This window comes from Chinchilla lanigera, unplaced genomic scaffold, assembly GCF_000276665.1.
Source record: "Chinchilla lanigera isolate Chin_1 unplaced genomic scaffold, ChiLan1.0 scaffold00052, whole genome shotgun sequence".
NCBI lineage: Eukaryota > Metazoa > Chordata > Mammalia > Rodentia > Chinchillidae > Chinchilla > Chinchilla lanigera.
The window spans coordinates 4,418,686-4,431,371 of NW_004955453.1; the positions used below are offsets into that span (position 1 = coordinate 4,418,686).

The 12,686-nt window shown below is 53.8% G+C and overlaps 1 protein-coding gene across 1 annotated transcript in view; it reads right to left on the reverse strand.

Moving 5' to 3' along the window:
• Window positions 1-497, reverse strand: part of LOC106149796 (chromosome unknown open reading frame, human C2orf72) — an 11,061-nt gene extending 10,564 nt beyond the window's left edge. The window contains exon 1 of the mRNA XM_013519991.1: window positions 93-497. Within this exon, the coding sequence (XP_013375445.1) occupies window positions 93-201 (109 nt within the window). The 5' untranslated portion in view covers window positions 202-497. The remainder of the gene's footprint in view (window positions 1-92) is intronic.
• Between the last annotated feature and the right edge of the window lie 12,189 nt (window positions 498-12,686).

Here is a 12,686-nt window from a genome sequence, read left to right on the forward strand (position 1 = left end):
GCCAGCCGCGGGCCGCGCTCCCGCAGGGCGCCCTCAGGCGGCGGAAGCCCCCTGCCTGCCGTCCATCCGTCCAGCAAATCCTTACTGAGCACCTGGTAGGCGCCGGCCCGGGGCAGCCGAGCGTGTGGGCGGAGAACAGGACCGAGTGAGCACACACCTTCCCGAGGTGAGAGCCTTTTGCATCCCGGAGCAAATGCTCATTTCGGAGGAGCCGCACAGCTTTGCGCAGGGCCGGGGGCAGTGGGCGCCCTCGCTTTGGCCCTGAGGTCAGCACGCAGACACGGGCACAGGAGGTGAGCGACAAGAGGGGAAGCGTGGGACGCTGCTGTCGCCCAGCTGTCCGGGCCTTCGCGTTTCCCAGCGCGGGAGGAGGCCCCCGTACATCCCCGGAGGGGCTGGCGCCCCTGTGCGGCAGAGCCTATTGGGCAGGCGCGGGGACGCTGCTAGGGCTCAGGTCACTAGGCCAAGACAAGCGCAGGGCCACTTCCTTCTGTTCTGGGGGTCAGCGGGGTGCAGCCTAACCGCTGTGGTGCTGGGAGTGTTTTATATGTGCTGTCAAAGCAGCGGCCACGAGCCGCAGGAGGCTGCTACTGAGCACTTGAAATTAGGCTAGTGCCAAGGAGGAACTCACTTGTACACGTTATTTGATTTCACTTAAATTTCCATATCTGCACGTGGCTAGCGCCTAGGGCCCTTTAATTCCTCATGTACAGTATTACACAGGTACAGACCACAACCACGTTACTCATACCCAGCCATGCTCTTCGTGTGCGAACTCTAATCCTCTCCTCCAGGCACGCTCTTTCCTGTCCTGTCTATGCTAAGACTTTTCCCTAGGAGGATTTAGCGAGTCCCCCAGACAAATCTTTCTTGAGCGCCAACTCCATGCAAGTAATGGCGATTCAAACATGTACAAGACCCCGCCCTCTCCACAGCGGAGGAAGCGCTCCACGGTCATGATTCTGATCACCCAGCAGTTCTTTCTGCCAGGGTTTGGAGGGAGAGCCCCAAATCTGGATGGAGTCCTCCCTGGTGTGACTTTTTGGCTTTTGGATTCCCGTGGAAGGGTGGCTCAAGGCGCAGAGCCAAGATAGGGGGAAACCCAGGGCTGGGCTCTGTAAGCTTCCGCAGGCACCAGGTCTGAGATACAGTCCTGCAGCCTGAGTTCATGTCCTGTGTTTTGCGGAGGACTTGTCCTTGTTTGTTTGTTTGCTTTGAGACAGGGTCTTGCTATGCAGTTCAGACTGAGCTCACTATGTAGCCGTTCAAGGCTGGCCTTGAACGCACAGCAGTCCTCCTGCTCTGCCTCTTAAGTTCTGGGATTACAGGCGTGTGCCACCGTGCCGGGCTCCTGAGAGTAGTTGTGGAACCTGCGAGTTCCCCTCTGTGGAGCTGGGAGGGGGACAGAGACAATAAACAACAAGCACACAGGCGATGGCTTTGGGTGGTGAGCTGAGTTAGGAGAAGATAATGCAGGGCTGGCAAGAGGGTGATGCCGGCAGGTGCTGGCCCTCCCCGAGCCCACAGCCCGGCTTCTGCTGCAGGAGCGAGAGGGGTTTGGAAAGGACTCAGAAACTGATGCAGAAACCCAGCAACCACGCCTGCCCACCCTCCACCTCTGTGCCCAAGCGGGAGAGCAGCTGAGTGAAAGAGCTCGTGGCTGGAGGGGGGAGGTCATGACTCACCCCAGGCTGCCACCACGGAGGGCAGCGCCACCACTGTGGCACTGGGTGCAGAACACAGACAGCTGTGCCAGCCCGGGGCACCAACGAGCCTGGGGCCGAAGCTCCTTGACGGGACCTTCTCTCCACTTCCTGGGTCCAGGATTCCCCCTACTCACCCGACTCAGCTCTTGGCAAGAGTGGTGGGCAGGAAGAGGGCTTCCTGGTGCCAGGAGGGTGGCTGTGGGCTTGGTCACTTTGTGAGGCCTGGGGCAGTTTCCACCCTTCCCCTTGCCTCAGCTCCCCGGGGAAGGACTTGAGGTAGGGTGAAGGGGCTGATGTCCCTGAGGTGCGCCCCTGCCAGCCGAGGCCTCTGCTATCCCGGGAACGAGAGCTCAAGGGGAAAATAATCTGCTTTTTGCAAAGTACAAACCAAAGCAGATTTAATGAGTTGTTTCCTTCGAGCTGCTAAAAACACAGACGAAATAACAGTAGCACAGATGCAGTGAAAGTTTCTTTTTCTCTCCTGTGGACATTTGCAGGTAAACCCCTTATGGCTGATGTAGGCTGTGTTTCTGTGTGACTAGGTTAGTATTCTCCTATCATAGCTTTATGATCCAGCATGGCAGCTAAGGCTCCTGCCATTACAAATGCATTCCAAGGAGCTTGACACTGGAACTAAGGAAGGAACAAAAATTAGATTGGCTTCAGAGCCAGGTGTAGAGGCACATTTCTATAATCCTAGCACTCGGAAAGCTGAGGCAGGATTGCCTTGAGGCAGGCCAGCCTTGTCTCAAACTCCCCAACCTCCCAAATTAGACTGGCTTCAGATTTTTTTTTTCCTTTTTTGTAGTGCTGGGATGGAACCCTTGTGCATGCTAGGCAAGTACCCTGCCACTGAGCAACACCCCTAGCCCTGACTTCATAACACTGACATTGCTTTGTTTTGTTTTGTTTTTCCTTTTTTGCTTTTTGAGACAGGGTCTCTCTATGCAGTTCAGGCTGGCTTTTGTAGCCCAGGTTGGTCTTGAACTTGCAACAGTCCTCCTGCCTCAGCCTTCCGAGTGCTGAGATTATAGGCATGTGCTACCACTCCTGGCCAACATTGACATTAGATTTAAGAAAACATTGAAAATTGTTTAAAATATCAAAGAGCTGAGTATGGTGATGTACACCTGTAATCCTAGTAACTCAGGAGGCTGAGGCAGGAGGATCCCCGAAATTTCAAGGCCAGCCCGGGCTACATGGTGAGACCCTTTTGCAAAAAAAACCAAAGGGGGGGAAGAAAAAAGTAAAATGTGAAAGAAAAATAACTTTGAACCTAGATTTGGATTTCCAGCTAAATTAGCAAGGAGATAAAAATCAGAAAGCTGATCATTCATGGCCCCTCTTTGAAAACGAGAGTAGAGGAAGCACTCCATGAAGAAAAGACTCAATCTAGGAGTGCCCACCAGCGGCAGGGAAGAGATGACATCACGTGTCTAAATCAGCCTCTCAGTGCAGTGCCAGCCAGGCCCACCCCTTGGCACCCGTCCCGGCCCTTGTCCCTTTTATGAGCACAGTGGTGCGGTTATGATCGCACCCAGGAAGTGGGGAGAGAGGACAGCCAGGCCTCATTGTTCTCAGCTTCTCACCACGGCTGGCCTTTGCCACCTGGGCCAGCGCAGGCGTGTTCTGCTCCTAGTGCCAGGGCGGTGGTGTAGGTGGTGTCAGCCGTGGGGCCGCAGCCTCGACAGCGAAAGTCCCCTTCGATGGCCCTGGGGGGAGGAGACCTGGCCCCTCTCGGCCCGTCCTGCCCTGCAGTATAGACAGGCACGGAAAGGGGTGGCACCCCTAGGACCTTGCCCCACTGTCAGTGGGCACTGTCTTGGTTGCTTTTCTCTCGTTGCTGAGACAAAATACCCAACGCCCCAAATCAAGGAAGGACAGGTTTATTTAGCTTACAGTGTGTGGAGGCTTCAGTCTATAATCAGCTGACTCCGAGGCAGAGTGGCAGGGCACAGGGGCAGCACTTCAAGGCAGCACAAGACAGCAAAAGCAGCAAGTGCCAAAGTGGGGGGAGCAAGCCTCTTCTCCCTCCTTGTACTGTGTGTGGGCTGTCTGCCCGGGCCCACACCATCCCCACGCCCTCCGCTTGCACAGGCTCAGGGTGGATACAGAGAAGGACCCTGGCTCCCTGCTGAGTCACACAGTTAACCTTCTAAATGAACAGCGTCTCAGAGCTTCAAGGGCATGTCCTTTTCACCCCAGGATGTTCAGCTGTGGAGTTACTTAGTGAAGCTTTTAGGGTCCTCGGGTTGACGCCATGTATCCACCATCACAGGCACAAACTGAGCCGTGGCAGAGCCATCTCCAGGCCCATTAGGGAAGGGGCGGCCCTGTCCTGTTCGCCTCCGTGAGGACCAGAGAAAGCAACAGGCGGAGGAAAGCCTTGTGACATGCCCTAAATCTAACCGCGCTGCCTCCTGCGCTCTATTTATTCTCAGGCTCCAAAACTCCGGCTCACAGATTCCAAACCTCCCCGCGGTGTGATGGGGGACAGGTCAGGCGGGGGCGGGGCGTTACACCAAGATTGGAGTCCAGGGAAGTGGAGTTTGTCTTTATTCGTGCTGTTTACACAGCCGGGGTTCTGGTATGACATTAACAGGAAATGACAAGGACCCGAGTGAGGGAAGGAGACGGCAGGGCGCCAGGAGCGGTGCTTCCTCCTCTCCACCCACACCCTGGGAAGCCGTCCCAAAGCAGGTGGGCTGCTGCTCCCTGTGCCCCGTGGGAGTGAAATGGGCGATTGGGATTTCGGTTGTGTCCTCCCTCCCAGTGCCTGGGATTGAGCCCGGGGCTGTGTGCTGAGCTATACCCTCAGCCCTTTTTCCTTGTTGTTTGTTTTCGTTTTTGTTGTTTTAGACAGCTTCTTGCTCACTTGCCTGGGCTGGGCTTGAATTTGCCATGCTCCTGCCTCAGCCTCCCAGAGTGCTGCTGGGATTGCAGGTGTGTGCCCCCACACCCAACTACAAGCTAATGTTTGGTCTTTTTTTTCCTTCCCTGGGAAGGAGGCGGAGGGACATAGGTCGGGTTCTGTTGGTAAGAGCTTCCTGTGGCTGACCTATGATGTGTGTTATTCTCTACGCCTCAGAGCTGGGTTTGCTTTTCTCCATTTTCCAGATGGAGACTGAGGCTAGGGGAAGGCACAGTCACCTGTCTGATTCACACAGGTAGAGAAGGAGGAAAGTGAGGGAAGGTGGAAGGGCAGACTCCCGTCAGCCGATGAGCTCCCCCATCCCATCTTTACCGCCCCCCACCGTGTCAGTCTCCTCTGATGCCAACTTGGGTCACTCTGAATGAGGGGGCGAGGTGGGAGGGACCGTGGAACTGGAGTTTAGGAAGCCAACACAGACAGCCTCTGCAACTCCCTGGATCCCTGCACACTCTTCATGAAAGTCGATGACAAAGCTGGGTGAGGTGGTGCACACCTGTGATCCTAGCGATCGGGAGGCTGAGGCAAGAGGATCACTGTGAGTTTGAGGGCAGCCTGGGCTACATAGCAAGACCCTGTCTCAAAAAACAAAAAAGAACAATGCAGTTGATTGCAAAATGAGGAGCAACCATGCCCTCTGGGTGTATCCTGGTGCCTGACCACATGGTGAGGAACATTTTGTGGCTGTCCAAGTCTTGGCAGATGTCCCCCATAGCCACTAAGGCCTTCAGGGGCTCAGTGGGTGGGAAGGGTGTATATATTGAGGGGATTGCTCTCCAGGGGCCTCCGCATAAGGAGTGAAATGTACAGCGGCCATGACAGCCCCCTGAGATGGGTGTGCTGGCCCCCAGAGCAGCAATTGAGGCTGTCTTTGAAATCTGTGTAACCAGGGCCAGGCATGGTGGCAAAGGCCTGTAATCCTAGCCTTTGGGAGGCTGAGGCAGGAGGAGCTCTGTGAGTTCAAGGCCAGCCTGATCTTCATAGCAAGACCCTGTCTCAAGGGAAAATAAAAGCCCATGGCTGGAAGGAGCTGAGCACAAGCCTTTCAAGGTCGGGCCTCTAAAAAGAGGCGCTGGCTGAAAGTGGCCCGGCAGCTGCCTTGGTCTCCAGGAACTGAGTGTGTCGGCCCCTGCTGTGGTTTGCACATGGCTTGGACACGTCCCCCAAGGGGTCATGCGCTGGACACTTGGTCACCAGGGTGGTAGTGCTGAGTGGGGGGACCTTGAGGTGGGGTCTAAGGGAGGGTGATTCAGCTTCGGAGGGATTCATTCAGGTGACACAGAGCAGGTGAGCTCTCCTAGGAGTGGGTTGTTATATGGCAAAGCCACCACATAAACCTTTCTACTTTTGAAAGTATCCAGCCTCAGGTGTTTTGTCACAGCAATACAAAACAGACTGATACAGCCCCTTTCCCTCCTAGGACCTGTGTGTGCCAGCACCCCCTGAGCTGGCACCCTGAACTGTCACTTCCTCTGAGAGTGGGTCAAAGGGCAAACACTGCAGGCTGCAGCCCATGTTCTTTCTCTCTCTCTCTCTCTCTCTCTCTCTCTCTCTCTCTCTCTCTCTTGCAACTATCCTGCCTCAGCTTCCTAGAGTGCTGGGATTACCAGCCTGCCCCGCCACACCCCTGGGTGAGAGAGGGGAGGAGGAGAGAGGTCAGAAGGTTCTTTCCCCTGAGCTCCTTTCCTTGAGTTGAAGTACTCAGCATGCCAAGGCACACACTTTGGGGCTCACTTTGGAAAATCTGGTTTGGCTCTTTCCCCACTGCAATGTCCTAATGTTACCAGATGGCCATTTCTCTATGGCCGGGCTCCTTTTAACTCAAGAGCTACTGTACATCAGAGAAGCCATGGGATCTCAGCTGAAATCAGGACCAGGGGTGGTGTGCTTGGGATGCTGGCCCAGGCATCACTGCTGCTAGCCCCTCTGAATGACACCGTTAGCCTTTAAACTCTGTTGTGGCCGTTGTGAATAATCTCTGATTGACCCCAGGACCTTTGCATCGAGCCACAATTCAAAGACCTTGGCAGGACCATTGAATTGGCTATGCTCAGGTCATGTGACTGGGTATTACATACAAAGAACCTGAAAAAAAAAAAAAAAAAAAACCTAGTAGAAGGAGTATTTGGCTCTCATTTTGCTTCCACAAACAGAAGTAGAAAGAGCTTTGCCTCCTACCTCTTCTAAATTTTCCATACACCTACTAATAAAATCTGTCTGGACACTAGACAGATTTGCCTCCTTTAGTTAGATCCCCGGACCACTTGGGATTGCCTGAGGCTCGGCTGCTGTGATTGGCTGAGGGTCAGCTATTTGTTACAAAGTTTCCTCCTAAATTATTCTTTTGGATGGTTCACCCCGAAGTTAAACTGCAGCTGCTTGTGGGACCACTCACGTGTGGAGGCCTCTGAGCCCAGGCCAGGGGCCGTGATCAAGGGTACAGATGAATAATCGGTGAAGAGGGCACTGGGGATGTCTTGTCCCTTAGAGTCCCAAGCACAGGTCCCTTGTCCCCGTGGAGTTAGGGACCCTCCTGGCTTGTGGATGAGTCCAGCAGCTCTGTGAGCCCCTCCGGTTGGCATGTTAATGGAGTGCTGTTATGTGGACTCGGTTGATTGTGTCTTTGGCCTTTGGCAGCTTAGCCCCTCTCCAGGACACTTGCCTCCTGCAGAGGAAGTGAGGAGCTAGGGGTGGGGACACCCAGGGCTCTAACCCTCCCTCCTCAGGGCTGCCTCCTCTGAGAACAGTCACGACCTCCAAGAGTCGCCTGCTGCCCAGTGGGGTGGCGTAGGCCTGTAACCCCACTCAGAGGCTGAGACAGGAGGATTGCCTTGAGTTCAAGGCCAGCCTGGGCTACATAGCGAGACCCTTTCTCCAAAAAACAAACAGAAAGAAAAAAAAAAAGACCTACTGAGCATAGACTCTAAGGCTGAAGGTGGTGCTTTGTGTCCTGGAAGGAAGAATTCAGTGAGACACAGAGGATGCTGAGGACTCTAGGGAGAATTCACTGCAAAGCAGACACAGCGAGAGTTACGCCTTCGAGTGAGAGGGTGGGCAGGGCCATGAAGGCGTCTGCCCTGAGGGTGAGTTCAAGTTACTGTCGGGTCCGAGGGGGTGCTTACGATGCTCACCAACCTTTTACTTAGAAGTTACGTAGGAATTTCAGTGTCTTCTAGGTCTTTGCAGATGGTCTGTGTATCCTTGGGAGCTTTAGTCATACAGGAAATTTATCCCCAAAGAAGGGCCGGGGATATGGCTCAGCGGCACAGTGCCTGCCTGGCAAGCACAAGGTTGTGTGAGTTCGATTCCTGGTACCACAAAAAAAAAAAATTTACAGAAGAGAAGTTCTTAATGTAAACCAGGTCCTGGCCCAAGGCAGAGGGTCTGAAAGAACCTTTCCCCTCCTGATCTCTCTGGGCTGTAGGCTTGGGGAACAGCCAGGAATGCTGGCCCCTTGTTCTGGAGTTAGATGGCCCAGGTGGCAGATGTCAGAAGGAATGTGCACACCGTGTCACCTTAAGTGGGTGGGACATGTGGGATTGCTTTGGGGCTGAGACCTAACAAATGGTTATAAATGGATTCTACATCGAAGTCTTTCTGTAATTAACCAGTAGTGGATATTTATTATTGTTATTACTATTTTTTTATTATTTTGAGACGGTCTTGCTGTGTGGTTCAGGTTGGCCTCAAACTCACGGCAGTCCTCCTGCCTCAGCCTCTGGAGTGCTGGAATTATAGGCGTGCACCACCGCACCCAACTTGCACACTGCTTTGGTTGCACACTGCCCCTTTGTCTCTCCGGCCCGCTAGTGCCTAGCTGTCCACCTGACACAACTGTGGGACTCAGCGCAGCTTTTTTAGAAGGATGACATGTTACATGGAAGACTCTCGTTGAAAAGTGGAAAACACACGTTACAAAGGTGCGGTACAAGATCCTATAGCACCTGGGAAACAATGTCTTGGGCTAGGAGGGTACAGAGAAAAGGAATCTCTTCCTGCTTCTCTCAGCTTCTTCCTACCTGATGCGGAGGGGGCGGCCCCCTGGCTCTGGGGGAGCCTTTGGGGAGAGAGGAGCTACCCCCGCCCCGCCCGGCTGGGGGCGGGGCCGGAAGCCTTTGGGATAGGGCAGAGGGAGATGCCAGATGCCCGTGTTCAGGGACACGCTGTCACACGGCCACCTGCTGGCTCCGCGGGAGGGACCCAGAGCTGCCCACCCCTGGGCTGGGAGACACCCAGCCCCGCAGCTGGAGGTCTGGCGGGTGGCAACGATCCTGCCTTATCCCTGGCCCCCGAGGATGAACGTGGCCCCCCAGGGCCGCAGCGCGCGGGGAGGGCGGAGGCAGTGCCGAGGGCGCGCAGAGACGCTCTGCGGCTGCTGGGGCCGGGGGCCGCGCCTCCGCCTGTCACTGTCCAGCGGCCGCGGCTGCCACTCTTCGTCTTCCAAGGCCAGCGTGCTGCTTAGGAGGCCGAGTCCTGCTCAGCTCCCGGTGGGAACGGACGACTTGAAAGTGTTTGGAAAGAAGGCTCCGCTTGGGAGAAATTTGCATTTTCAGAAAGCTTTCAATGGAGGGCCTGTGAATACGGTCTTTATGGCGCGGCTGCTCCCCTGGAGAAGGAAGAGAAACGGCCGCCCAGGCGGAGCTGCCTTTGCCAAGAGCTGGGGCTGCTGGGCCGAGGGGCGCAGGCCTTTCTCCCCGGGTCTCCAGGGAGCTACTGTGCAGGAGGTAAACTCGCCTGGTCCCCCGCCAAGCCCTGGCTTCCCAGCTCTCCTCTGCGCAGGGCTGTGACCTTGGGGCCCGAAGCTTTAAGCAAAGGGACAGGCTGGGGGGTGGTCCCCACAACAGCATGCTGGGCGGCACAGATAAGGCTATTCAAAGTCTGTCTTTGAGGGCCCGAAACTTCGCGCTTGCACAGGAAAGGGGAAAGAAGGGGAGGTTGGCGTCTGGCTGGTCCTGCTTATGTCGTGGTCTGGCTGACGGGTGTTCTGGGAGGGCCTGGGGGAGCCATCATCGCTTTGCCGGAGCAGTTCAGTTGCTGAGCTGACACCTCCTGCTGGGGCCGGCAGCCTCACTTCCTGTGGTGGGGTACGTGACCCTGCTTGGGGGTGACCTCATTGTGGGGTGTCTGTGAGGCTCTGCCTCTCCTGGAATCCCAGGGGACTGCAGGTTTGGGGCAGGGACTGGAGCTATCACTCCCCGGGGCACCCGGGACAGGCGCGGTGAAGCTGGCAAAGAAGGCTTTGCGAATCCCCAGAGTCCTCAGTCCTGAACAGGGATGGGACTGGCCAGGCCCAGGTGAATTAGGGCCGGTGGAGCTGGTGGTACAGAGGCTCCCTGAGTGATTAGTGTGACTTCCTGCGACTTCCTGCAGAGCTGAGCAGGGCTGTGTCCCAGAGTCCCCAAGTAATAGGGACACATAAAATACAGGCAGAGAGCTGAGTGTCGTCATGCGCTAGTAACCCCTGGGCACCTGTGGCCCAGCCTCGGAGGCCCTGTTACACAGGGCCGGGCTCATCACCTCTGGCCTCAGGTGGGACTTCCGGGTCGTTTGCTGCTGCTCTCTTTGGCCCGATCCCTGGGTCACCTTTGCTCTGCAGACCAGAGAGAAGCTTGGAGAAGGAAGACCCTTGACTGCCACCCTCCTGCCCCGGCTTGGGCCAAAGGCTCTGGCCGCCAGTCCAGGGTCCGCTTGGGTCCCTGGCTCACCCCAGGGGGCAGGCCCTGGAGGTCACAGTGAGATAGGTGGAGGTGTCCTGCCCACAGCACCCGTCCCCGACTCCTGTCCCTTCTGCCACGCTGGCGCTCCCCCCAAGGCCTGTGCTCAGCCTATTGGACATCCTTCTGGGAGGACAGGGGCCAGCAGGGTAGCTGAAGGTGCTGGGACTCTGCAATGTCACAGACCCAATTCTTGTGACCAGTGTGTCCCTGGGATCACAGATCTTCAACCCCTAGGCCGCCCCTCGAAGGCACTGGTGTGTTCTAGATATCACTGCGGTGAAGCTGATTCTAAGCTGGCCTCCCCAGAGACCAAGAAACCTGGGTTTTATGTCTGATGCTATTAATGAAACGGAGTGACAAACAGACAGAAGATCAGTTAAAACCAAATGCCGGTAGACTAGAAAAAGTGCTTCCCAGTGTGGCCTCCTTCAGCCAGGCGTGGTGGTGCACACCCGTAATCCCAGCATTTGGGAGGCTGAGGCAGGAGGATTGCCGTGAGTTTGAGGCCAGCCTGGGCTACATAGTAAGTTCAAGGCCAGCCTGCACTACATAGCGAGACCCTGCCTTAAACAAACACAACAGCAATGTGACCGCCTCCTTCTTCCTAGAAAAGTGCTACACTATACCTCAATCTCTCTCCCTTCTCCTCTCCTGTCTCCCTCCTTTGCTTCTAATCCAAGCAAAGTATTATTGACCACTTCCTATATGTGAGACACTTCCAGGAGTTGGCAATGCTACAACCCGAACAATAAGTACTGCGGGGCGTGGTGGTACACGCCTGTAATCCTAGCACTCGGGAGGCTGAGGCAGGAGGATTGTTGTGAGTTTGAGACCAATCTGGACTACAAAGTGAGCTCAAGGCCAGCCTGAACTGCCTAGAGAGACCTTGTCTCAAAAAGACAAAAAAAAAAAAAACCAAACCACAAGAGAGAGACCTCTGTCCCATGGTGTACCATCACTGAGCTCCAGCCCCAGCCCTTTTTATTCCTTATTTTTTGAGTCTTGCTAGGTTATCCAGACTGGCAATGATCTTGTGATTCTCCTGCCTCAGCCTTCCAAGCAGCTGGGATTCCATGCGTGTACTACTCTGCTAGCTAGAAGTTTGTTAAAACTAAATCAGTTCCTAATTCCACCACAGTTCCTAATTCCATTTCTGTTGCTAGTTCCAACAGAAAAAAACGATGTCCCCAAATACATATAACACGCTGGTCACCGAAGGCATAAAACAGACCTCAGATGACCCACCATCAAAAACGGAAAGCTTTCACTCTAAAATCAGGAACAAGACAAGGATGTCCACTGCCTCCACTCCTATTCAACATAGTTCTGGAAACTTTAGCCAGAGCAATTAGACAAGAGAGAGAAATAAAAGGAATAATGATAGGAAAGGAAGAAGTGAAATTATCATTATTCACAGATGACATGATACTCTACATAGAAGACCCCAAAAGCTCCACCAAGGGAACTGAGGATTTAGCTCAGCGGCATGGTTCCTGCCTGGCAAGTGCGAGGTCGTGAGTTCAATTCCCGGTACTGAAAAAAAAGTAAAAAAAAAAAAAAAAAGCTCCACCAAAAGACTTCTAAGTTTAATAAACAAATTCAGTAGCGTAGTTGGATACAAAATCAACCCTCCAAAATCAATAGCCTTCCTGTACATGAATAGTGAATTTACTGAGGGAGAAATTAGGGAAACAACACCTTTCACAATAGCATACAAAAAAATGAAATACCTAGGAATCAGTCTAATGCAGGCAGTAAAGGACTTCTACATTGAAAACTACAGTACACTGAAAAAGGAGATTGAAGAGGATATCAGGAAATGGAAAGATTCCCTTGCTCTTGGGTGGGACGAACCAATATAGCCAAAATGGCCATATTTCCAAAACTGTTATACAGATTTAATGCAATCCTGATCAAAATTCTGATAGCGTATCTCACAGAATTAGAGAAAACAATCCTAAAAATCATCTGGAACCACAAGCGACCTAGAACAGCAAAAGCAAGTCTGGGCAACAAAAGCGGGGCCAGGGGCATCACAATCTCTGACTTGAAATTGTACTAGAAAGCTACTGTGATAAAAACAGCGTAGTACTGGCAAAAAAACAGGCCGAGGAGCAGTAGAACAGAATAGAAGGTGCGGAAACAACTCCAGACGTACTTCGCTATCTTACGTTAGAGGTGCCAAACACATTCACTGGAAGAAAGATCACCTCTTTAATGAATGGTGCTGGAGAAACTGGCTTTGCACATCCTGAAGATTAAAACTGGATCCATATCTTTCACCATGGACTAAGCTAAAGTTGAAATGGATCAAAGATCTAAATGTTAAAACAG